The following is a 27,272-nucleotide window of genomic DNA, read 5'->3' as shown; positions in this document are numbered from 1 at the left end:
ACGTCCTACTCACCCTGCTCCAGTGATTCCTGGTCTCAGCGTCTGCAGCTCGTCCTGAGTGAGCGGTCACATGTGTATATATATATATATATATATATATATACGCGTATATATATATATATACAGTGGGGCAATAAAGTATTTAGTCAGTCAGCAATAGTGCAAGTTCCACCACTTAAAAAGATGAGAGGCGTCTGTAATTTACATCATAGGTAGACCTCAACTATGGGAGACAATCTGAGAAAAAAAAATCCAGAAAATCACATTGTCTTTTTTTTTAACATTTTATTTGCATATTATGGTGGAAAATAAGTATTTGGTCAGAAACAAAATTTCATCTCAATACTTTGTAATATATCCTTTGTTGGCAATGACAGAGGTCAAACGTTTTCTGTAAGTCTTCACAAGGTTGCCACACACTGTTGTTGGTATGTTGGCCCATTCCTCCATGCAGATCTCCTCTAGAGCAGTGATGTTTTTGGCTTTTCGCTTGGCAACACAGACTTTCAACTCCCTCCAAAGGTTTTCTATAGGGTTGAGATCTGGAGACTGGCTAGGCCACTCCAGGACCTTGAAATGCTTCTTACGAAGCCACTCCTTTGTTGCCCTGGCAGTGTGCTTTGGATCATTGTCATGTTGAAAGACCCATCCACGTTTCATCTTCAATGCCCTTGCTGATGGAAGGAGGTTTGCACTCAAAATCTCACGATACATGGCCCCATTCATTCTTTCATGTACCCGGATCAGTCGTCCTGGCCCCTTTGCAGAGAAACAGCCCCAAAGCATGATGTTTCCACCACCATGCTTTACAGTAGGTATGGTGTTTGATGGATGCAACTCAGTATTCTTTTTCCTTCAAACACGACAAGTTGTGTTTCTACCAAACAGTTCCAGTTTGGTTTCATCAGACCATAGGACATTCTCCCAAAACTCCTCTGGATCATCCAAATGCTCTCTAGCAAACTTCAGACGGGCCCGGACATGTACTGGCTTAAGCAGTGGGACACGTCTGGCACTGCAGGATCTGAGTCCATGGTGGCGTAGTGTGTTACTTATGGTAGGCCTTGTTACATTGGTCCCAGCTCTCTGCAGTTCATTCACTAGGTCCCCCCGCGTGGTTCTGGGATTTTTGCTCACCGTTCTTGTGATCATTCTGACCCCACGGGGTGGGATTTTGCGTGGAGCCCCAGATCGAGGGAGATTAACAGTGGTCTTGTATGTCTTCCATTTTCTAATTATTGCTCCCACTGTTGATTTCTTCACTCCAAGCTGGTTGGCTATTGCAGATTCAGTCTTCCCAGCCTGGTGCAGGGCTACAATTTTGTTTCTGGTGTCCTTTGACAGCTCTTTGGTCTTCACCATAGTGGAGTTTGGAGTCAGACTGTTTGAGGGTGTGCACAGGTGTCTTTTTATACTGATAACAAGTTTAAACAGGTGCCATTACTACAGGTAATGAGTGGAGGAAAGAGGAGACTCTTAAAGAAGAAGTTACAGGTCTGTGAGAGCCAGAAATCTTGATTGTTTGTTTCTGACCAAATACTTATTTTCCACCATAATATGCAAAAAAAATGTTAAAAAAACAGACAATGTGATTTTCTGGATTTTTTTTTCTCAGTTTGTCTCCCATAGTTGAGGTCTACCTATGATGTAAATTACAGACGCCTCTCATCTTTTTAAGTGGTGGAACTTGCACTATTGCTGACTGACTAAATACTTTTTTGCCCCACTGTATATATATATATATATATATATATATATATATAGACTGTATATATGTTTTTAAGAATATTTGAGTCGATGGATCCATGATATGTCCATTTTGCAAGCCTGCGAGAAAACAATCGCCGTACTGAAGCCATACGGAAGCCATACGGATGACACACGGATAAATTTGTGTGTAAAAATTGCATCCTCGCGTTGAATACGGAACAGTGTTTTGGGACAATTACTGTGTATTACGGCAGTAAAAAACGGAACGTATTTACTTACGCCTAGTGTGACGCCGGCCTTAGACGTGGTAATTCTGGTGCTTTGCCTGGCTCTTCCCACTTTTCCTGGTGTGATGGCAAGTGGGCTAATAGGTTTGATGTCAGCTGTTTTTATGGTTGCTGACACCAAGCCCAGGGGTTAGTAATGGAGAGGCGTCTATAAGACACCCCCAATACTAACCTCATAGTAAAATTGAAAAAAAGCTCAGCCAGGAATAAAGTCCTTTATTTGAAATAAAGACACTGACTCCTTTATTTAAAATAAAAATAAAAACGCAAAGTTATATTGACCTCTACACCTAATCCACTGAAGTCAATGTCCTCTGTAAAATACAGAAAATAATAAATAGCCATATTCCTCTCCTGTCTGATGTGAAAATAATCCACTGAAGCCTGTGTCTCTGTAAAATACAAAAAAATATTAAACAACAGTATTCTTCATCTGTCCAACAAGAAGATAACTCTGTTGTCCAGCAACAAGTCTAGCTCTGCTAGATTTAGATGACATGTTGAATGTTGGCATGATGCGAGCATTCAGTCTGTCATGCAGCAGAGGCACTGGGCACATCATAGCGAAGCATCAGTGTCTTGCGGTGGTGTGAATAAGGAGAGCAAAGTTCAACTCCATTCACCTCACTGACATCACCACAAGATGTCACTAAACGCTTGAATCATGCCAATATTCAGCACAGCATCTAGATGTAGCAGAACTAGACTCATCGTGAGATATCTAGATTATCATCTCGTCAGACAGATGAGGAATACGGTTATTTTATTATTTTTGGTCTTTAACAGGTGACATGGGCATCGGAGGATTATATTCATGTCGGATAGGTGAGGGATATGGTTGCTTATCATTTTTGGTCTTTTACAGGGGACATGGGCATTAGAGGATTATATTCATGTTGGGCAGGAAGGAAGGAGGAAGGATGAATAAAATCATTATGTAAACGTTTGTTCACATAATTTTTCATATCGGAACGTTCAGGCCAAGATAAATTATATAGGTGAGCTTTAGGTAATTTGGCACTGGAGACAAGATCAATACCATATTTCTTTTTCAGAAAACCCATCTCTTAATTTTTTCAGGTATCCTGGCAGACCCTCCAGACTTGCAGATCACACTTCCACAGAGCCTAGAAATTTGCTATGACAATTGGGACCCCACTTAGCAATTTCCTTCTGGCATCAATCAGTAACAAGATTGCGAATGCACAACTATGGAAGCCAAAATAACATCCTAGCAGGTAGCTTATCCAAAACAAAACAGGAGATGGATTCTGAGTGAAGTTCTCCTATTCGAAGTGAGAATTCCACCGTTAAAAATTTGACAAAGTTTTTAAGTAGCGGTGCCTTGTCAATTGCAAAAATTTGAATGCATTTTGCCAGTCTAACTGTCCTTTATCCTAATTTCCAAACTAGTTCAGAATCAATAAAGTTTACTGCAGACCAGCAGTCCATGAAAGCCAATGCTGGCAATATGTGGCTTTTTAAAGACAAAACCATTTTTAGCAGTACTTTATCTGAGGAGAAAAAGGTACCTGGAAGTCTGGGTGATTTCATCGGCTATCACCTATACTTAGACCTTTTCCAAATGGCTAATTTTTTTGAGGGCAAGTTTATCAGTCCTTTACAAAACATCTTGCGAGACCACAGTAGAAACAGAATTCAAGCTCATGTCTCCGTTTCTTCTCCACAGCATGAACACTAGCAGCTCCAACCTCCATTGTTTTTTACCGCGAGCAAACGGGCATGCTCCGGGGAGGTAAACAAGGTATCCCACTGCCCACCATGCCACTCAGGGCATTTTGATTTGGAAACACAGAATTTGCTGAATTTCTTTTAGTAGGCGAACATTAATTTCACTGTTCCAGAGCCTTTTGTACTAGTAACGTGGAAGCTCCCTATATTTCCATTAACAGATGATAAACTTGAGTGGGGACTTGCTTTTTGGGGATTGATTTTAAGCTCTTGCTGGGATCATTTAAAATAGCATATTGGATCACGTTAGCATGTGCTCTATGCCAAGCACTTACGTCTAAATCTCGAGTAATGTGATTCATTTAACCCCTGAGACAGACATTCACTATAATGAGACAGCAGAGTTACTCTCGACTCTTTCTGGCCTCTGTTCAGCATTGTCCTTCTTTTCAGAAGTGGACAAAACTGTGGTTGACCGCACTTTTATGCATGCTTCAAATGACAGACACCATCGGATTAAAAGCAAGACAGTATCCACAATGTCTACATCTGCCTCAATATAGGGACTGTTCCACCGTAGGTACCATCTGAATCGTGTATTTCAGAGATTTACACCGAAAACATGGTGTAAGCACTCAGCGCAGGATTAATGTGAGCCGAGCCTTACTGTGATCTATGGAAGGCAAAATAAACAAATCAAAAGCAAGAATTGGTTTTATTTTTTTATGCAGTTTCTCGTGTAGTATTAGTGATTAGATGATGTTATTCTTTGGTTGAAGGGCCACTGTCACCCCCTCCAGCCGTTATAAACTAAAAGAGCCACCTTGTGCAGCAGTAATGCTGCATTTTAACAAGGTGGCTCTTTTAGTTTTTGGTGCATTTATTCCCAGCCTATGCGGCCAGTGCAGCCACCCACCTTGGGAATCCCAGCCCCGCAGGGTGTTATGCATTATGCACAGTGCGGGGCTGGGATTCATAGGCAGGGCGGCCGCACAGGCGCAGTCTGCAAGACTGCATGTGAGGTCAGACGGCCAGAGCTCACTGCGCCTGCCCCAGCCAGTACTAAACAGCGCAGGTGCCGGATTTCATGGGAAAACAGCGCGGAGGGGGCGGCGCCCCTGAAGATTTGAGTGACGGCAGTGTGGCGCTTCCAGCAGGGGGGTTAAGACCTGCCTCCCTGTCTAAAGACAGGTATTTTGGCCAAGTTATAAAACGCTTTATTTTGGGAATAAATGCACCAAAAACTAAAAAAGCCACCTTGTTAGAATGCAGCATTACTGCTGCACAAGGTGGCTCTTTTAGTTTATAACGGCTGGAGGGGGTGACAGTGGCCCTTTAAGTGCAATTACAGCGATATCAAATTATATCTTTTTTTATGTTTGGTTGCTGTCACACTCTAAAAGATGTTTTCTTCTGCATAAAAAGTTTTTGCATTGCCATATTTTTAAGATCTATAATTTTTCCATATTTCCGCTGACAGAGTCATGTCAGGGCTTTTTTTTTGCTGGATGAGTTGATGTTTTTATTGGTACCACATTTCTTGATTGCTATCCATTCCACGTTTTGGAGGCAGAATTAACAAAATCCATCAATTCAGGAATTGTGTTTTTTTAAGGGCTTTTTGTCTTGCATTGCACGTGTGGTAAAATTGATAATTATATCAAACAATATGTCCAAAATTAAAGGGGCACTTCAAAATAATTCTGCAACAAAAAATCCCATCTTCTTCTTCCACACCCCCGGAAGAAGCTGGCGGCAAAACACATGTAGGGGTGAGCGGGCGCTGAGCGGATACTTGGGACCTCTTTCTACGGGTAAAGTAATTTATTTTATGATATTTGTTTGGGACATTGCAGACCATTTCTTCTGTAGCCACTAGTGCATTGTTGTTGGATTTAATTTTGGGTAACATTACTCGGATATTGCTATTTGCTTTTGTCCTCCATGTTTACCGGCACTTTATGATTTAGGGGTAATCCCACGGGGATAGATAGTATTGCTAGCCACACATTGTCAATTGCTCTGATTTTGGAGATTTATTTACATGGAGTGTAAACCTTTACATTTGGATACATGCATCCTCCTGTGTGTAGTAAATTGTGCCACGCAGGACATTTGACACAAATATATATATATATATATATATATATATATGTTTATGTGCATATTCTTTGATGTAATATCCCCTTTAGTTACTGCTTGGTGTCCTTGGAAGGTGTTTTGTTTTTTTAGATTATTTTAATTAATATTTAATAAAGTATATGTTAGGAGTCGAGTTTCCTCTGCTGCACAGGGGGAATCTCGATCCGTCTCCGCTGCGGTCTCCCATTCTCCTCCAGCCGCAGTGGAGTCTGCTCAGCAGGGACGTCGCTCCCAGTGTCTTGCTCGCTCTCACTCTGTACAGAGAGTTACTGCTACTTCTTCAGCTCCTGCCATTAAAGTCAGTGCTGGTCAGCGGCGAGCGGACTTCCCTGGGACTAAGTCCTTGTTTGCGCACACTGAGCATGCCCAGAGCAAGATCTCCCGTTGGAGATCGAGGGTCATGTGCTCTGGCTCTGCAGCGCATTCCATTGGTCCTCTTGGCAGGCCCTGGAAGGGCAAAGTTTCTGTGGCCACTTCCTGTCCTGCAATTATATAAACTGGGCATGACCGCACGGCCATGCGCTAGTGTACAATTGAATACGTGTGTTTGTTGTGAGTGCAATTCGTTCATTAAATACCCCTACCCTATTGTATGACTGTTCGCGTATGGAGTATGGCTGCTATCTAGCGCCCGACAAATCACTCAACGTGTCACACACGTATCAGCGTCTATTGCTGTGACCGCCAGTGCGGCGCCACGCGCCAGTAGTGCGCTTCCTGACCCACGTCTGGGTGCTTAGTGGTGCCTGCCAGCACGGCACAGTTCGCACTTCGGTGCTCTAATTATAAGACTTGCCTAACACACCCTGTTGCGGTGTTGTGTCAGCAAGTGGTCTAATCGGACTTCAATCCTAGTTGGGGTTAAGTTCGCTGACTGCTTGCTCGCCTTCTATGTGCGGTACCGCGATCCTGTGACGCAACAGGATCGCTTCCTTCACGTTGGGTGAAGTTTAACCCATGCGAGTATACTTATGAGTACCGCCATATAGTCCGTCATTACTCAGCAGCAGGTTCCATCTCTGCACGGTGGACCCCGGGCTACGAACGCACCGTACACTATCAGTCTTATTATTTGGTGCGTTCCGCTAGCCCTAACAGTATACATTTTTTATCTTCATTTGTATGGGATCTTTTCTTTTTCCCACGAGTATTACACCTTTTATGGGAATTTTTGTTGTAGTAAAATTGATAAGGCAACTTTATTCATCGAGACAGTATGATAACAGCAACACATATATTTTTTTTAATATAACTACTTTATAGAAAAAATATTTTTTGCATCGCTTTATTCTAAGAGATATAACTTTTTCATTTTTCAGCTTGTTTTTTGCGGGATAAGATTATGTTTTCAGCGATTTTATTTACATTTGTCTTTTTGATCGCATTTTGGCAGAACACATACATACACGTATAAACAAACACATACATACTCTACAGAGGACTTGCAAGCCTGTTTTATGTTCTTCTAGATTCCACAGGGTACATGAATTTTGGTCACATGATTGTTATCAAAGATCCTGCCGTACTTCTAACATCGGATTCTTCACTGAAAATGCAGGAATGCCATTATCAGTACAGTTTCTGTTTCTAATCTCTGGAGGCCCTTATAGCAAGACCATATTGCCACTCCAAATGCCTTTAGTCAGCTCCATGAGTGTGCAGCGTCTGTGATTTCTTTTTCTTGCTGATACTCATAAATTATTATTATTATTATTATTATTATTATTATTTTATTTATTTATATAGCACCATTGATTCCATGGTGCTGTACATGAGAAGGGGTTACATACAAGTTACAGATATCATTTACAGTAAGCAAACTAACAATGACAGATTGATACAGAGGGGAGAGGACCCTGCAGACTTACATTTTACAGGATGGTGGGGAAGGAGACAGTAGGTTGAGGGTTGCTGCAGCTCCAGTGATGGTGAGGCGGTAGCTCCGGAAGTGGTGAGGAGGCAGCGGGGTCAGTGCAGGCTGTAAGCTTTCTTGAAAAAGTGTTTTTTCAGGTTCCATCTGAAGGATCTGAATGTGGTTGATAGTCGGATGTGTTAGGACACACAATTCCAGTTAATGGGGGATATTCGGGTGAAGTCTTGGAAGTGTTTGGGTGAGGAGCGAATAAGTGTGGAGGAGAGGAGGTCTTGGGAGGACCAGAGATTACGTGAGGGAAGATATCAGGAGATTAGTTCAGAGATATATGGAGGAGACAGATTATGGATGGCTTTGTAGGTCAATATTAGTAATTTGAACTGGATACACTGAGGGAATGGTAGCCAGTGAAGAGATTGGCAGAGGGGAGAAGTGGCTGAGTAGCAAGGAGAAAGATGAATTAATTGGGCAGCAGCTTCAAGGATGGACTAGAGAGGTGCAAGAGTGTTAGCAGGGAGGCCACAGAAAAGAATGATGCAGTAGTCAAGGCGGGAAATGATGAGGGCACGTATAGGCATTTTAGTAGATTTAAGGTTGAGGAAAGGATGGATTCTGGAAATATTTTTGAGCTGGAGATGACAGAAGGTGGATGAGTGGTTTGAAGGACAGGGCAGAGTCAAGGGTTACTCTGAGGCAGCAGACTTCCTGCACAGGGGAAAGTGTGATGTCATTTATTGTGATATATAGATCAGGTAAGGAAGATCTGTGAGATGGAGGAAGAATGATGAGTTCAGATTTGTCCACATTGAGTTTGAGGAAGCAAGAGGAGAAGGAGAATATGGCATATAGGCACTTCGGGATTCTGGACAGCAGAGAGGTGACGCCTGGGCCAGAGAGGTAGATCTGAGTGTCATCACCATAAATGTGGTACAGGAATCCATGGGACTTTATGAGTTGTCCCAGGCCAAGTGTACAGATTGAGAAGAGCTGGGGTCCTAGAACAGAACCTGGAGGGACTCCAACAGGGAGAGGGTGAGATGAGGAAGTAGTGTGGGAGTGGGAGACGCTGAATGTGCAGTTGGAAAGGTATGAGGAGATCCAGGATAGGGTGAGGTCTTTGATGCCAAAGGAAGAGAGGATCTGTAGTAGGAGGCAGGTCTGGATGTCTTCCTGGAGCAGAACAATATTGTATCATACAATTATTAGGTTCTGTAGAAGGACGTAGATATGGGGATTTATTATGATGGAATATAGGCTGAACTGGATGGACAAATGTCTTTTTTCGGCCTTACTAACTATGTTACTATGTTACTAGAAGGAGGAGTATAGAGTATTGTCCTTTAGTTTTGGCTGTAAGTAGGTCGTTAGTAATTTTGGTCAGGGGTGTCTCAGTGGAATGATGGGGACAGAAACCAGATTGTAGATTGTCAAAGAGCAAGTTAGGTGAGAGGTGGGAGGAAAGTTCAGCATGGACGTGCTGCTCCAGGAGTTTGAAAGTGAATGGGAGCAGCGATATTGGGCGGTAGCTTGACATAGCGGTTGGGCCTGGCTACATCTATATGCTGTAACACCTTTCACCAGATAGCATCTATAGTGACCCCAACCATGGATACACATCAGTGAGTATTGGGTACAATGCAACAAATGAATTATAGCAAAAATTCAGCAGGCACTTTTATACACCATTACAAAAATGTTGCAGAATGAAAAAGCAGCATATGATAGACAGCAGGCAGTTTATACCTGTGTGAAGAGAGGAGAGGATTAAATCTTTCATCTTTACTAATTAGTAAATAGATAAATGTGTTGTATTTTACAGATTGCTCAGATTGTTTTGGCGATCTTTCAGCTTGCATTTGGTATTGTCCTGAATTTTTTTGGTGGCAAAATTTATACATGGTACAGTTACATCATCTTCTGGGGACCACCATTTGTAAGTATCAATTTTCTAATCTATCCATCTACAAAGAAAGAATACAGCAGCACACTGTAAGCACTAAGATGTATGCAAACATTTAATCTATGAATTTTAGACTGCATTAGTACTATATAGTATGTAACTATAAAAATGAAGATAATTAGTGCATTAATTGGTCAGTTTTACAGTTGGCTCAGAGTACAGTCGAATACCATTCTTGGAGATGGCATAATGCAACCACCTGGGAGACTCCACAGATCGTTGCGTCAGGCAGCCCAATGGTGTTCCCTGTGACAGCAGCAAATGTCCTGCCTATTCTTCCCTAGATTTGCCACTGGTCTGTGCTCCAAGTCATTGTAACACAGGGTGCCATGGGGAGCTTTCTGTGACAGGGATGAGGATAAAGGAGTCATGAGAGCAATCAATGGACAGAGAGGGAAGCGTAGGGAATTGTTTGTGTGAGGGGTGTCCCTGTCCATTCTAGTCTCAGCCTTCTTGCTTCAGGGGCAAACCTGGAATCTGGATGGCTGAGTGACCCACATGACAGCAACATTATCTCTTTCTTGTAGGCCACTAAAGATACTACAATTAACCCTTGTTCAGCCAATGCCAACAGTGATACCATCATTAAGCCACCTATAGCCTTAGACCATGATTGCAAACATTAATTCCTTCACTGTTCTAGAACATTACATAATATATTTTTTGTTTTATACATCAGTTATGGTATGTTAAGCTTTTTCTTATTATTTTTTATTATGCATACCAGTGGACATTGTTACTATGTGATGGCACTGAGGGGCTATTAATTTTGTGTGGGTCTCTAAGAGGAGGGACAAAAGTTGCACATTTTCATTCTGTAGTCTAATAATGTGGACAGTACAAAATGTGGCACTTTAAAAGTACGGTACAGTATTACTATTTGGGACACAAAAGATGTCTGGGGCACAATAAATAGCATTTTTTGTTTATTGGGAAGCACTTTTAGTCTGGCACTGCTGTTTACTGGGGCACTGCCTGCGTAGCACAATATATGGAGAATAACTATGGTTACAGAAATAAAGGGGAAGAGGTGCTCAGCTGAGCTCTGCTTACCTTCGAAACTGAATATAATCTCAATAGAAAGTCTATGAGCCAGTGTGAGTCTCAAACACCCCACATCTCCTAAATTTCTATTCCTCTTCCTGTCTGAAAATAGTTTGCATATTTAATTTCCCAGAGGAGCATTGCATGACCTAGAAGTCACATAGAAAGACAAAAAGAAAAATGCTATATACACAGGGATCATCAGAAATAAATAGAGATTTTATTGAAACAAACAGCCCAAATTTTTTTATTTATGTTTGGTGATCCCTGTGTATATAGCATGTTTTTTTTTGTATATCTACAGGTCCTTCTCAAAAAATTAGCATATAGTGTTAAATTTCATTATTTACCATAATGTAATGATTACAATTAAACTTTCATATATTATAGATTCATTATCCACCAACTGAAATTTGTCAGGTCTTTTATTGTTTTAATACTGATGATTTTGGCATACAACTCCTGATAACCCAAAAAACCTGTCTCAATAAATTAGCATATTTCACCCATCCAATCAAATAAAAGTGTTTTTTAATAACAAACAAAAAAACCATCAAATAATAATGTTCAGTTATGCACTCAATACTTGGTCGGGAATCCTTTTGCAGAAATGACTGCTTCAATGCGGCGTGGCATGGAGGCAATCAGCCTGTGACACTGCTGAGATGTTATGGAGGCCCAGGATGCTTCAATAGCGGCCTTAAGCTCATCCAGAGTGTTGGGTCTTGCGTCTCTCAACTTTCTCTTCACAATATCCCACAGATTCTCTATGGGGTTCAGGTCAGGAGAGTTGGCAGGCCAATTGAGCACAGTAATACCATGGTCAGTAAACCATTTACCAGTGGTTTTGGCACTGTGAGCAGGTGCCAGGTCGTGCTGAAAAATGAAATCTTCATCTCCATAAAGCATTTCAGCCGATGGAAGCATGAAGTGCTCCAAAATCTCCTGATAGCTAGCTGCATTGACCCTGCCCTTGATGAAACACAGTGGACCAACACCAGCAGCTGACATGGCACCCCACACCATCACTGACTGTGGGTACTTGACACTGGACTTCAGGCATTTTGGCATTTCCTTCTCCCCAGTCTTCCTCCAGACTCTGGCACCTTGATTTCCGAATGACATGCAAAATTTGCTTTCATCAGAAAAAAGTACTTGGGACCACCTAGCAACAGTCCAGTGCTGCTTCTCTGTAGCCCAGGTCAGGCGCCTCTGCCGCTGTTTATGGTTCAAAAGTGGCTTTACCTGGGGAATGCGGCACCTGTAGCCCATTTCCTGCACACGCCTGTGCACGGTGGCTCTGGATGTTTCCACACCAGACTCAGTCTACTGCTTCCTCAGGTTCCCCAAGGTCTGGAATCGGTCCTTCTCCACAATCTTCCTCAGGGTCCGGTCTCCTCTTCTTGTTGTACAGCGTTTTCTGCCACATTGTTTCCTTCCAACAGACTTACCATTGAGGTGCCTTGATACAGCACTCTGGGAACAGCCTATTTGTTGAGAAATTTCTTTCTGGGTCTTACCCTCTTGCTTGAGGGTGTCAATGATGGCCTTCTTGACATCTGTCAGGTCGCTAGTCTTACCCATGATGGGGGTTTTGAGTAATGAACCAGGCAGGGAGTTTATAAAAGCCTCAGGTATCTTTTGCATGTGTTTAGAGTTAATTAGTTGATTCAGAAGATTAGGGTAATAGGTCGTTTAGAGAACCTTTTCTTGATATGCTAATTTATTGAGACAGGTTTTTTGGGTTATCAGGAGTTGTATGCCAAAATCATCAGTATTAAAACAATAAAAGACCTGACAAATTTCAGTTGGTGGATAATGAATCTATAATATATGAAAGTTTAATTGTAGTCATTACATTATGGTAAATAATGAAATTTAACACTATATGCTAATTTTTTGAGAAGGACCTGTACATGTTTGATCTCAACATGCTGCAGGCTGATCCCATATTTTGGGTGATGCCCTCTTGGCTTATGTGTGTACTCTTGGCCTAGAAATCACCTTAAACCACCTTGGTACTCTTCACAAGAAGAGATGCTACCCCCATAAAACCCTGTCAGAGATCTCTCATCCAACCAAACCAAACTATTACTTTTCCACTGATGAGGGGAAAACATCCCAAAACACGTCTGCAAATAAAGTATCTGGTTTGGCTTTTATCCTAATTCATGTAGCTCATTAAGGCTATGTGCACACGTTCAGGAATTCATGCAGAAAATTCCTGTGAAAATCCGGACATTTCTGGCAGATTTCCGCATGAAATCCGCATGCGTTTTTTTGCGTGGTTTTGACGCGGTTTGGACGCGTTTTTTGCGTGTTTTTTTCCGGACATTTCCCAATGCATTAGACAGTGGGAAAAACTGCAAAATTAATGAGCAGGTTCATTATTTTTCCGCAATGCGTTTCTCATGTGGAAAAACGCACATCATGTGCACAGAAATTGCGGATTTCATTAAAAATGATAGGATGCTTAATGTATGCAGATTATTTGTGGTTTTATAGCGTTTTTATAGCGCAAAAACGCTAGAAAAACGCAAATAATCTGCAATGTGTGCACATAGCCTAAAGGTTATATCCTTTACAAAATACTAAAAATGTAACTAAGCACTAACAGGCAGGTAATTGCAACTTCCCTGCCTGTTGTGTGTGGCACCATTCTTCCCTGCACAGAGCGGTCACAGTACGCTCCTGCCGGGAATTCAGCTGCCTCTGCTGATGCGACAGGGCGAGACTTCCGAGGACACTCTGATTGACAGCTGGCTCCCCTATTTAGGCAGCGGGGATCTGGCTGTCATGTCAGAATGACCTCGGAAGTCCCGCCTCATCTACCAAGGGGCCTGGAAATGAAGTGTCCACTCTGTAGAAGTGGCTTCTGAATTCTCGGCAGGTGCGGTCTGTGATCACTCTGTGCCGGAAAAGAGCGACACCAGACACAACAGGCAGGTAAGCTGCAATTACCTGCCTGTTAGTGCTTAGATAAATTTTTTGGTTTTTTTGTAAAGTGCCGAATACCCTCTTTAAGGTTTCTTTGTAGCGCTTGATGGTTTTTGTAACTGCACTTGGGGACACTTTCAAAGTTTTCCCAATTTTTCGGACTGACTGACCTTCATTTCTTAAAGTAATGATGGCCACTCGTTTTCCTTTACTTAGCGGCTTTTTTCTTGCCATAATACAAATTCTAAGAGTTTATTCAGTAGGACTATCAGCTGTGTATCCACCAGACTTCTGCACAACACAACTGATGGTCCCAACCCCATTTATAAGCCAAGAAATCTCACTTATTAAACCTGACAGGGCACACCTGTGAATTGAAAACCATTCCCAGTGACTACTTCTTGAAGCTCATCAAGAGAATGCCAAGAGTGTGCAAAGCAGTCATCAAAGCAAAAGGTGGCTATTTTGAAGAACCTAGAATATAAGACGTAATTTCAGTTGTTTCACACTTGTTTGTTAAGTATATAATTCCACATGTGTTAATTCATAGTTTTGATGCCTTCAGTGTGAATGTACAATTTTCATAGTCATGAAAATACAGAAAAATCTTTAAATGAGAAGGTGTATCCAAACTTTTGGTCTGTACAGTACACATTATAGTCTATTGGGCTGTCCATGTTTTTTGCCCATCTAAAGTCTGCAAAAAAATGAAGAAAATTGCATACTAAAGTGTATGGGTGTAATGCAGAGTCACTTCTCACAGACAAGTTGTGAGTCAGAGTAGTCAAGGAGTCCAAGGTCAAGAGCCAGGAGGGTACGTCATAAACAGAGGGAAGAAACAAAGGCGTAGTCAGGTAACGATGATCAAAATACCAGGAAGATAGCGGATCAGGGCAGAAGGGGTAATATAATTGGGTAGACAATAGGAAAATCTAGAGTCCGGTAACAAAGTATCAGAAAGTCAGAATGCTGAGAACAAGGCACCGAGGAACAATCCACATTGAGCTGAAAGACACATTTGGACACTATCTGGGTCTGATAGCTCAGTAAAGCAGCTAAGTAATCACTGGAACAGAGAACACCAGAGGGGAGCTCTGCACCTCCCTGACTAAAAATGGATGGCCGAGCTGTTACTCAAAATACCGACGAGAGCTCAGTGTGCCCCTGCACCAGATTGGATGACTGAGCTGTCAATCAATGCATCCAGGATACACTAAGCAGTGGAATCGTGACATTGGGTCTATGGAAAACTTAAACATCACATCATAGTGCCATCCTAAAGCTGTCTAAAAAACTGATGACACTGACAGGAGAAACTGACATAGCTACCAAACACATTAAAATCTGATCCAGAACACTGATGGGAATTGCCTGCTTTTTCACATATGAGATATAAATGAATGAGGCCTAAATGTGAATCTATTAATTGGTTTTATTTTGAATAGTTGATCGTCTCAGGAGTCCTGGCTGTTGTTGCTCACAGAGTTGCATCCTCTAAATTAGTAAGTATAACCTGGAAAATCTCTACAGCTCAACCACTATACAATCAAAACAATAATGTCACAGTGATTTTTGTATGCAAAAATATAATGTTGAGCCTAATAAAAATGGACCACATGATGCTCATAGTGTACAATAGTAGGGATAATAATAGGTCTGTGAAGCCCATCTAGTAAAGGTTAGGAGATGTCCAGCCTAGATTCAACTCTAAGGCCAATGCAACTTACACGAGTTTTCTCGCATTGCACTTGCAAGTGTGACAGCGGCCTAAGAATTGCATACCCTAGCAATCTTAAGAGAGCAGCTGGCATGGGGCCAAGGTAAATTCACCAATGGTTGTCAAATATATTATATGGAAATGTGTGTAAATTGATTACTTGTCATTACTGGCCTTATGGATATGCAACAACTATTAACAAAAGGTAATCAATTCATATGGACTTCATTATGATGTACTATAACTGTGAGGATGTACCCAAGCATTATCAGTATGACGACTCCTATGTGTGATCCTAATCAAGCTAGTGCACTACCATTGTCAGGGCATCATTGCCCTTGACAAAGCCATTGTGCCGGTGAAACATGGTGTGGATGAGTGGGCATTGTATCATCTCTTAAATCATTGAACCTCCATTCTTTTCCCACATAGCCTTACGAGATATGCACTGCAAGTTTTAATTAGAAATTATAGCTAGTAAATCAGAATGAATAGCAATTATAGCTAGAAAATTAGATTGAATGGGAAATACCCATTATTTTTGCCAATAACTATTACATCTATAGCAGATCTACATCATCTATAGGTAATTAGCTTGGTGTATTGCAGATTGATATGGTTTAAAGGACCACTTCAGTAATTTTTCTCGTGTGTCCTCTCTTAGGGTACGTTCACATTAGCGTCATGCGACGCTGCGTCGCCGACGCAACGCACGACGCATCGGAAACGCACGCAAAACGCAACTTTTATGACGCAAGCGTCTGACGGATGCGTCGTAAAACGCAGCGTTTTCGGTGCGTTTTACCAAAAAACGCAGCGTTTTACGACGCATGCGTTGGCAAACACTGATTGGATCTTGAGCCACAATTTAGTGTCTAGACACTAGATAACACCACCAATGAATAGAAGAGGGTGGGTCTAGTGTCTAGACAATCGATAATGTCACCAATGGGTAGATGGAGGTGGGTATTAATGTCATAGTGGTATATATACCCCCGCATACCTTATTTCCAACCATACAGCATCAAGATGGATCGTTCCATGGAGAGTATCTACCTCACTTTTGAGCTGGAATTAGCCCTTGCTATAGCTTATGCTTTTGCCTGTCATGAACAGAGGAGAAGAGACAAACTACGGAGAAGGAGTCGGCGGCGTTTTTGGCTTCACCCTATAGTGGAAGTCCGAGAGAGTCGTGGAGCGTACCATTGTCTTTTTGGCGAATTAAATGAGAACCAGGACAAATACTTAGAATACACCAGGATGACAAAAGACAGCTTTCGATATCTGCTGCGTCTGGTGGAAGGAACCATTTCCAGGCAGGACACGCAGCTCCGTAAATCGATTTCCCCTGAGGAGCGTCTGCTGGTGACTCTACGGTACGTAATGGAATGTGAAGGATTTATATGTTCTAGCCCTTTTTTAAATTAACATGTTTTTGTTTTGCGGGGTGGGGGATTGTAATTAAAAATGGAAAATTCATTCATAACAATTAAATTAATTATATTTATTTATTTTTCTTCTTGTCAGTTTCCTGGCTACCGGAGAGACATTGAGATCACTGCATTTCCAGTTTCGGATTGGAGTCTCAACACTGTCGGGTATTATTGCAGACACATGCCGCGCATTGTGGGACAACCTCCGGGAGGAATTTTTGCCCATCCCTACACAAGAAATATGGCATGCCAACGCCCAAAAATTCCACAAAGTTTGTTCTTTCCCTAACTGTATCGGAGCTGTGGATGGGAAGCACATTAGGATTACCAAGCCGTCAAGAAGTGGATCTCTTTTTTATAATTATAAAAAATACTTTTCCACTGTGCTGATGGCAATTGCTGGTGCGGACTGCAGGTTTCTCGCTGTGGACATTGGAGCCTTTGGTCGTGCAAATGATTCACGGACATTTAAGGAGTCTGATATGGGCCAAAGATTGTACAATAACAATTTTAATTTCCCCCATCCACGACCTCTTCCCAACACTGACGGCCCGGACCTGCCATTTGTTGTTGTTGGTGATGAGGCTTTTCAAATGAGTGGCAACCTACTGAAACCGTACTCCAGTCGTGGGTTGGACCGTACCAAAACTATATTTAATTATAGACTGTCCAGGGCCAGAAGAACTGTGGAGTGCGCCTTTGGCATCCTGGTCTCCAAATGGCGTATATTAGGATCCGCTATAAATTTGAAAATTGAGACAGTGGATGAGGTGGTGAAGGCGTGTGTGGTTCTCCACAATTTTATTATTGATAAAGAGAGAGTCAACGTGGAACTCGATGAACACATACAAAATCCATTGCCTGATTATCAAGATCATCCTCTGCGGACAACTGTGGAGATTGCTCATATGAGGGACCAATTTGCTGCATACTTTGTTTCCGATGTTGGCCGTGTTTCATGGCAAGATGAAATGGTCTAATTCTGTATGTTTTATTATGATGTCATGTAAACACTGTTGTGTTCATCATTTAACCATCCTATGTATGGTGATTCTATGGTTATTGTTTTAATGTTCCCTGGATGTATAATGTGTTGTGTTTTCAAATACACTTCTTGAGCCTTTCAGTTTTTAAAAAAAAAAAATTCATACGTTTATACATATTAATAAAATTTAAAAAATCCTAATTTATTGAAATTTATTGAATTTATTGAAAGTACTAATGTGTGTGCCACAAAATTTGTGTGTTTCATAGTATTGAGGCATAACATAATCGGCTCCCACCTTGTCAACCATTTTTAATCCTGCAGACTATTTGCATATGGAACAAGGCTTGACAAGGAGGGAGACGATCATGTTTGCTAAAGTCTACAGAGTGAACACTATTGTACTCAGGATGCTATAATACGTCCAGAGTCAAATAGTGGTGACACTGTCAACATTGCTTCCATCTCACCTGAACAATATTCTTAAGGTACATTTAATAAAACTATTATCCACCGATACCGACCAGTGATACGACTGGACCGAGATCGTTGTTTAGTTGTCGCATGGTTGCTGGAGAGCTGTCACACATACAGCTCCCCAGCAACAAAAAAAGAGCAATCTGTGTAATGCCACACTCACGATATTTACTATTGTTAATGTAATGTTAATTACAAAAAAAACCTTAAGGCCCCTTCACATTTAGCAACGCTGCAGCGATACAGACAACGATTCGGATCGCTGCAGCGTCGCTGTTTGGTCGCTGGAGAGCTGTCACACAGACCGCTCTCCAGCGACCAACGATGCCGGTAACCAGGGTAAACATCGGGTAACTAAGCGCAGGGCCGCGCTTAGTAACCCGATGTTTACCCTGGTTACCATGCTAAAAGTAAAAAAAAACAAACACTACATACTTACCTACAGCCGTCTGTCCTCCAGCGCTGCGCTCTGCTTCTCTGCTCTCCTCCTGTACTGTCTGTGAGCTGGAAAGCAGAGCGGTGACGTCACCGCTCTGCTTTCCGGCTCACAGACAGTACAGGAGGAGTGCAGAGCACAGCGCTGGAGGACAGACAGCGTTAGGTAAGTATGTAGTGTTTGTTTTTTTTACTTTTAGCATGGTAACCAGGGTAAACATCGGGTTACTAAGCGCGGCCCTGCGCTTAGTTACCCGATGTTTACCCTGGTTACCAGTGAAGACATCGCTGGATCGGTGTCACACACGCCGATCCAGCGATGTCTCCAGGGAGTCCAGCGACGAAAAAAAGTTCTGGACTTTATTCAGCGACCAACGATCTCCCAGCAGGGGCCTGATCGTTGGTCGCTGTCACACGTAACGATTTCATTAACTATATCGTTGCTACGTCACAAATAGCAACGATATCGTTAACAATATCGTTATGTGTGAAGGTACCTTTACACTACGGTGTGTGAAACGTCCATCGCCGTCAGCTTCCCGTACTGTGCCAGCCCTAAAGCACAGCACAGCGTTTAAGGCAACGGTGTGCTCAGCTTTACGGGCGGGAATCACAGTGTCAGTGCGGAAAGATGACGGCGAGGGACTTGGTAGACACCTTTTTATATTAGTGGGGTATTGTAAACTTTTTATTTCAGTGATTAAAACAGTGCACTACCCAATTTTCCCTTGTTTAAAACAAAGACATCGCTGGATTGGTGTGAACTCACCAATCCAACAATGACAGCTTCTGATAAGTTACCCAAAAAAAATTCCAAATCATTTGCTGATAACCAAAAAATCACAGCAGGGGCTCAATCGTTTTACGATTTCAGAAAAGACAAAGTTAAAACAACTATATCCATACTGAAATCGTTGTGTGATGGTACTTTGTAAACGTGACATATTGAGCAATGCTGTTTGTGTTTGTAACATCTGAGTACAATGAACGACAGCCATATAAGAAAATGTTAAAAAAAATAGAGATAATATTGTCACACATTGCACATCTGGTGTTACAAAGACACGATTTGTGTGTACGGCGCAAGGTGTGATTTGGTGCAAACTTTATTTGAGACAATAAAAACCAAAATTTTTTTTTAAAAAAATATAGCAAATTTATTTTGTGTTACAAAAAAAAAAAAAAAAGGGAACCCGGTTTTAAGGGGTGCCAATGTCCGCAACCAAAGGGGATTCATATCCCCCAGTTTTTTGTGATGAGGAGACCGAGGAGGAGGAAGAGGGGGAGGAAGCAGCATACTCTATGACACTAGACGGGATGCCGACATCAGTCCAGCCAGTGGATGGTGGTGGCGAGACTGCAACAGAAGCAGGTGAGAGAGGAGGAGGGACGACCAGTGTCCTTGGCTGGCTACTCCGGCTCTGGGTCGACCCAGGCTGTGTAGATGGTGTACTCCTGGTTGACCCAGGCTGGGTAGTGGGTGTACTCCGTGTAGACCCAGCCTGGGTACTTGGTGTGCTCCGGGTCGACCCAGGCTGTGTTCTGGTGGTACTTTGGGGAGCAGCCATAGCCAAGGACGTAGTGCTTGTGGTCGTCATGGTCTTCTTCTTCTTCTTTTTCCTCCTCTCTCCCTCTGGGTGGGGGTCGGCTTCCCGTCTGTGCCCCCTTGAAGGCCTGTCAGGCTCGGAACTTTGGGGCTCAGTTCTGTGGTGGCGGTGGCGGCGGCGGTGGCCCTCGGCACGCGGACCTCTGTGGTGGTGCTCTGCAGCAGGAGTCGGAGTCATGGCAGCCAGCGATGGTACTGCGGGCATATTTGTCGCTGACTGCATGACCCGAGCCTGCTGCAGAGCACTGACATATAAATTGTTGCAGCCCTGCATGAACGAAATCTGGAGTTCCGGCGTAAGATGTTCCACCATGCCGTTGTGAATGGCACTAAAGAAATGTTTTGCCGGCCTCGAGAGATCCGTTTCGATGTTTTCAAGACGCCGTTCGATATTGCACATTTTATCGCACAGCGCCTTGAAACCATTCTGAAATACGGTACTCAGATGTAAAAATTCGGACATGGGCGCCCTGTCCGAGGCCCGCTGACGCTGTCGGTAAGACCCAAAGGACGGAGCAACAGAGGCCTCGGCCAGAGGAACATCTGATGGACCGGCTGCCGGTTCGCCAGATTGTGTTGTTGCAGACCTGCTCTCGCTGTGGGATGGCCGCGACAGTTCAGATGGCGCTTCACAAAGGACCGCTCTTGAGGGTCGTCTTGAGGATTGGACAGTCTCGCGGGTGCTGCTGTGTGTTCTGTGAAAACATAAGGAAACCATTAGTATAAAAAATATCACATTTCACATGCGTCAGAACATTTTACCGCCAGGTATCCATTACCGCCATTAATATTACACTATTTTTAATATTGACACTGCATATGCACCATCAATATTAAACAAACGGTATTTATTTAATTCTAAAGAGTCACCCATGTTTTTAGTTTGCAACGCCAGACAATTATGCTTAGGTTGGAACTGCCATGACGTCACGGTCATGTGAACGAGACGTCATCACAGGTCCTGCGAGCTGAGCAACCATGGGAACCTAACCAGCTTTGCAGTGGAATGTATGCCGTATCTATTATATTTAACTTTATTATGTATAAAAAATCGTAGATACACCTGGCAAGTGTGAGAAGATAAGAAATGAATAAAAAATTCAAGGTCAACGAGTGGTGAAAAGTTTAAAAAAAAAAAATTATTAACTTCAATCAAAAGCAGAGGATGAAACATCTGCACAATACAATAAAAAAACTATCTACGCGTTTCAGGTCTGATGTTCCCTGTCACCTGAAACACGTAGATAGAGTCTATTGTATTGTGCTGATGTTTGATCCTCTGCTTATGATTCAAGAGGAGAAAAGTATGTATTTTTGCACAACTCTGTGAACTAGCCTTTTTTTACTTCATTTATATACTTGGTACTTGGCAAAATAAATGGCTGGGCAATAAGCAACGTGACTGGAATGTAGTATGTGAATATGCATGTTGTGAAAACTAGGTGTGTGAATAGGCACTATACTTACTCTCTGCTTTCAAGGACCGGTCGCAAGAACTGCAGTATACGGTTATGCTTGTACACCGAGGTCCTTGAAGCGCCAGCACCACTACGAGCCTGTCCCTCCTTTTTCAGGCCCCTCTTGAAACGGTCCTTCATGGAGCGCCATCTGGTCCTCAATTGTTTAACTGTGTATTAAAAAAAAAAAAAAAAAAGGTTTTAGATAATATATCGAAAAAGATTACGCAACCGTGTGCAATCCCAATCAAAGACATCACAGACGGTTGTGTAATCCTGGCATGATGGGTCACAGCACTATTTTTTAAATACTTACGGAAACTGGCTTTGGCCTTGGCGTTAGCGCTGTCGAAGCCATCCCACAGCGTTTGTGCCACCTCCAACCACAGACGCCGCAATATGCCCTGGTCCGCGTGCTGGGGGTCACGGCTGTCCCACAACGGGCCCCGTGCTTCTATTGATGCCACCATTAGGTCAATGTTAAGTGGCTCATCCAGGGCCCGTTGTGAAACCTAGAAAAGAATGGAAAATATGAAGGTTTGAAAGAGAAAAAAATTGTCCCTATCTCCTCCACCAACACCTACTACACACAACACCACACCCTACCACCACCCCCCCAATACCCGCAAAAAAAAAAAAAATAAAAAAATAAAGGTTTGAAATAAATACTTACGCTCCGTCCTACAACCACAGCTTGGCCCCGTGGTCCCTGCTGCTGCTCCCTCTCTTCCTCCTGGTTCTCCTCCTCACTTGAAGAAGCCTGCAAAATAGTTTAACAAAAAGTTGAGTGACCCATCTACAAATGACAGCGAAAATATAGCAAGCAATAGTAGATCATGTACTCACCGGACTCCTCAGCGGTGGGGTGCCGGAATCACTGCCGCTGGCCATGACTAATTAAAGCAGTTCTGAAATTAACAAAAAAATAACATTGACTATGCTCCTATGCACTATCATGCAATAAATAATATTAAAAAAAAAAGGCATTTAAACCACAAATAACATTGCACTCCAACTGAACTAACGATGAGCAAACTACACTGCCACATTGATTAGATTAAAGAAACAATGGCAGAGACAACCCAATGCCAGAGTACAAAAGGCTAAAGATAAGAAAATTAACAAGTACACAATGTAGTAATCCCAAAAGATTTTTTTAAAAAAGAAAAATTACAGTATGCACGGATCAACACAAAAAACACAATATGTGGTTGTAATAAAAAATATTTCAACACGAAAAAAAATAAGGGCAGAAACATAAATACTTTACAATGAAACCAACAGTGCCGGAGAAAATAGAAGGGGATACAACGCCATACATCGCAACCAGAAACATACAACTATGTATTTACACAACCACAGTGCTGAAAATAATACACAAATTGCAATAAAAATGTAATAAAAGGCCGCAAAATCATTCTATACTACCATACTTTACAAAACAACCGACAGGGCCAGAGACAATGAAACGCCATCATATAACGGAAGAATAAAACAGCACAACTGAATACAAAAACCAACACCAAACCAAAAAATGGAAACTCAAAATCAATCTTGGAAAGAACACTAATCAAGGCCGCAGACAATGAAACGCCATCCTATACACAATGCCGTACATCAAAACCAGACCAAAAAGACCACAATATCTTTAGCCACAGTGCAGAATATAAAGCACTACTTGCAAAAATAATTGTAAAAACATGTAGAAAATGCACATAATCATTCTATACTTACATCTCTGGACAGCGGATGAGAAGACAGTTGCTCTGATGTGTCTGGTCTGATGTTGCCTAATAATTCTTTACACAACCACAGTGCTGAAAATAATACACAAATTGCAATAAAAATGTAATAAAAGGCCGCAAAATCATTCTATACTACCATACTTTACAAAACAACCGACAGGGCCAGAGACAATGAAACGCCATCATATAACGGATAAAACAGCACAACTGAATACAAAAACAACACCAAACCAAAAAATGGAAACTCAAAATCAATCTTGGAAAGAACACTAATCAAGGCCGCAGACAATGAAACGCCATCCTATACACAATGCCGTACATCAAAACCAGACCAAAAAGACCACAATATCTTTAGCCACAGTGCAGAATATAAAGCACTACTTGCAAAAATAATTGTAAAAACATGTAGAAAATGCACATAATCATTCTATACTTACATCTCTGGACAGCGGATGAGAAGACAGTTGCTCTGATGTGTCTGGTCTGATGTTGCCTAATAATTCTTTACACAACCACAGTGCTGAAAATAATACACAAATTGCAATAAAAATGTAATAAAAGGCCGCAAAATCATTCTATACTACCATACTTTACAAAACAACCGACAGGGCCAGAGACAATGAAACGCCATCATATAACGGATAAAACAGCACAACTGAATACAAAAACAACACCAAACCAAAAAATGGAAACTCAAAATCAATCTTGGAAAGAACACTAATCAAGGCCGCAGACAATGAAACGCCATCCTATACACAATGCCGTACATCAAAACCAGACCAAAAAGACCACAATATCTTTAGCCACAGTGCAGAATATAAAGCACTACTTGCAAAAATAATTGTAAAAACATGTAGAAAATGCACATAATCATTCTATACTTACATCTCTGGACAGCGGATGAGAAGACAGTTGCTCTGATGTGTCTGGTCTGATGTTGCCTAATAATTCTTTACACAACCACAGTGCTGAAAATAATACACAAATTGCAATAAAAATGTAATAAAAGGCCGCAAAATCATTCTATACTACCATACTTTACAAAACAACCGACAGGGCCAGAGACAATGAAACGCCATCATATAACGGAAGAAACAGCACAACTGAATACAAAAACCAACACCAAACCAAAAAATGGAAACTCAAAATCAATCTTGGAAAGAACACTAATCAAGGCCGCAGACAATGAAACGCCATCCTATACACAATGCCGTACATCAAAACCAGACCAAAAAGACCACAATATCTTTAGCCACAGTGCAGAATATAAAGCACTACTTGCAAAAATAATTGTAAAAACATGTAGAAAATGCACATAATCATTCTATACTTACATCTCTGGACAGCGGATGAGAAGACAGTTGCTCTGATGTGTCTGGTCTGATGTTGCCTAATAATTCTTTACACAACCACAGTGCTGAAAATAATACACAAATTGCAATAAAAATGTAATAAAAGGCCGCAAAATCATTCTATACTACCATACTTTACAAAACAACCGACAGGGCCAGAGACAATGAAACGCCATCATATAACGGAAGAATAAAACAGCACAACTGAATACAAAAACAACACCAAACCAAAAAATGGAAACTCAAAATCAATCTTGGAAAGAACACTAATCAAGGCCGCAGACAATGAAACGCCATCCTATACACAATGCCGTACATCAAAACCAGACCAAAAAGACCACAATATCTTTAGCCACAGTGCAGAATATAAAACACTACTTGCAAAAATAATTGTAAAAACATGTAGAAAATGCACATAATCATTCTATACTTACATCTCTGGACAGCGGATGAGAAGACAGTTGCTCTGATGTGTCTGGTCTGATGTTGCCTGTTGTGTAGCCGGCAGCAGAAGTGACAAACAATCCTACATTTTCTTTATATATGGGGGATGTTTTTCTCACTGTTTGCACTGTCTAGACACTGTCTAGACACTTTTTTGTTTCATTTTATGTTACGACGCATGCGTCGCACAACGCATGCACGACGCACACCCGCGACGCAAGTGCGTCGTCAATACGTTTCAATGGGAAATTGTAACGCATTGACGACGCACGAGCGACGCGCGCGTTTTTTTGGCGCTCCGAAAATGCAACATGTAGCGTCTCCGACGCCACCCAGGTGCGGTGTTACGACGCATGCGTCGTGCGTTTTACTGAAAACGCACGACAACGCAACGCATGCGTCCCCAATGATAAAGATAGGGGCGCATGACGCATGCGTTGTCGTGCGTCGGCGACGCAGCGTCGCATGACGCTAATGTGAACGTACCCTTAGTCTTCAGTAATGCTTGTCAGTGTATGCATTAAGATATTTAACCATGTTCTAACTTTCTTCTCCCATTTCCATGGCTGCTCCAGTCCTCTCCTGTATCTTGTCATGGCAACTGTGTCCAGCCAGCTCACATAGTGTTGTTTTGTGAAGGTGAAGTCACTGTTTCAATGTAAGGCTACAAAACTGAGAACGATGCACTCATAGGCTTACAATACAAAAGGAAATAGTGGTCGGTTATGTGAGCTTGCATGGCAAAGCTGTGGTCACATGATGCTGATTAGGAATGGGGCAGCACTAGAAACAGCAGAGGATGAATGGATTTTTATGCACACACTGTACATACATTACTGATGCCTGATTATGGGTGTACTAAATATACTAAATAAAAAAAGCTGGGATTGTAAGTTTATAATCTACCTACTTATAGTCTACAGGTGTACAATAAAAAAGACATGGACCACACATCTGAATTAGGGTTGAGCGAAACGGATCGGACAAATTCAAAAATCGCCGACTTTCAGCAAAGTCGAGTTTCATGAAACCCGACCCGATCCTAGTGTGGGATCGGCCATGAGGTCGGCGATCTGCGCGCAAAAGTCGCGTTTCGTATGACGCTTTCGGTGCCATTTTTCAGCCAATGAAGGAGGACACAGAGTGTGAGCAGCGTGATTACATAGGTCTCGGTCCCCACCATCTTAGAGAAGGGCATGAAAGTGATTGGCTTGCTTTCTGCGGCGTCACAGGGGCTATAAAGGGGCGTGCACGCCGGCCGCCATCTTACTTCTGCCGATCTTAGCATAGGGAGAGGTTGCTCCAGCTTCATCAGAAGCAGGGATATAGTTAGGGAGGGAAGATTAACCCCCCAAACCGCTTGTGCTGTAGCGATTTCACTGTCCAACGCCACCATTTGTTTGCAGGGACAGTGAAGGCTATATTTTTGTGCATCAGCTCTTTAGCCTATTAGGCTGCCTTACAAGGCTCCCTGATAGCTGCATTGCTGTTTGCACGCTGCTGTGCAAACCAACTGCTTTTTTAAAAGCAAAAATCCTGTTGCTCCTTTCTGCACAGCTATCTTGTTTATTTGTCCACACTTTTGTGTGCAGCAGTCCTTTTTTATTGCTGCCATACTTGTACTGAGATCATTGTAGGGAGATTGAAATTGTTTTTTCATATATCTTCCAGCCACTTTCTGCCACTTACATTGTGTTGTTTTATGCACTGGGCCTGAGTTTTGATTCAGTCTCCCCCCCCAAAAAGTGAGATTCAAATTCTCACAAAGTGGATTTACTGCAGTCCTGTTAGTTTGTGGTATGTCAGCCAGCCACTTTCTGCCACTTAGATTGTGTTGTTATATACACTGGGCCTGAGGTTTGGTTCAGTCTCCCCCCAAAAAAGTGAGATTCAAATTATCACAAAGTGGATATACTTCAGTCCTGTTAGTTTGTAGTATATCAGCCAGCCACTTTTTGCCACTTACATTATGTTGT

General features: G+C 42.1%; 3 protein-coding genes across 9 annotated transcripts in view; 2 read left to right on the top strand and 1 right to left on the bottom strand.

Annotated features, from left to right (window-relative positions):
* LOC138665392 (membrane-spanning 4-domains subfamily A member 15-like) overlaps positions 1-27,272 on the top strand; it is a 108,072-nt gene that overhangs the window by 20,752 nt on the left and 60,048 nt on the right. For 4 of the 5 annotated variants that reach the window (XM_069752821.1, XM_069752823.1, XM_069752819.1 and 1 more), the window contains exons 2-3: positions 9,524-9,637; positions 15,091-15,147. In XM_069752821.1, the coding sequence (XP_069608922.1) occupies positions 9,524-9,637; positions 15,091-15,147 (171 nt within the window). The remainder of the gene's footprint in view (positions 1-9,523; positions 9,638-15,090; positions 15,148-27,272) is intronic. The other variant, XM_069752820.1, reaches the window with a different exon arrangement.
* LOC138665389 (uncharacterized) lies at positions 16,155-17,962 on the top strand. Its single transcript, XM_069752816.1, has 2 exons — positions 16,155-16,738; positions 16,890-17,962. Exons 1-2 carry the CDS (start codon positions 16,392-16,394, stop codon positions 17,773-17,775), a joined length of 1,233 nt encoding a protein of 410 aa, XP_069608917.1. The 5' UTR covers positions 16,155-16,391; the 3' UTR covers positions 17,776-17,962.
* LOC138665388 (pneumococcal serine-rich repeat protein-like) lies at positions 19,863-25,767 on the bottom strand. Of its 3 annotated transcripts, none has more exons than XM_069752814.1 (9): positions 24,835-25,767; positions 24,386-24,468; positions 23,938-24,020; positions 23,490-23,572; positions 22,602-22,663; positions 22,429-22,515; positions 22,072-22,267; positions 21,766-21,925; positions 19,863-20,993 (listed from the first exon to the last, which is right to left on the bottom strand). In XM_069752814.1, the coding sequence occupies exons 5-9, from the start codon at positions 22,644-22,646 to the stop codon at positions 19,892-19,894; spliced, it is 1,590 nt and encodes a 529-aa protein (XP_069608915.1). In that variant the 5' UTR covers positions 22,647-22,663; positions 23,490-23,572; positions 23,938-24,020; positions 24,386-24,468; positions 24,835-25,767; the 3' UTR covers positions 19,863-19,891. The 3 variants fall into 3 exon arrangements, with proteins under 3 accessions (XP_069608915.1, XP_069608916.1, XP_069608914.1); XM_069752815.1 differs by having other exon boundaries at positions 24,386-24,917; positions 25,287-25,767; XM_069752813.1 differs by having other exon boundaries at positions 24,386-25,767.

The sequence above is a fragment of the Ranitomeya imitator genome, chromosome 2, assembly GCF_032444005.1.
Source record: "Ranitomeya imitator isolate aRanImi1 chromosome 2, aRanImi1.pri, whole genome shotgun sequence".
In the NCBI taxonomy this organism is placed as follows: domain Eukaryota; kingdom Metazoa; phylum Chordata; class Amphibia; order Anura; family Dendrobatidae; genus Ranitomeya; species Ranitomeya imitator.
This window is presented reverse-complemented; position numbering and strand designations above follow the sequence as displayed.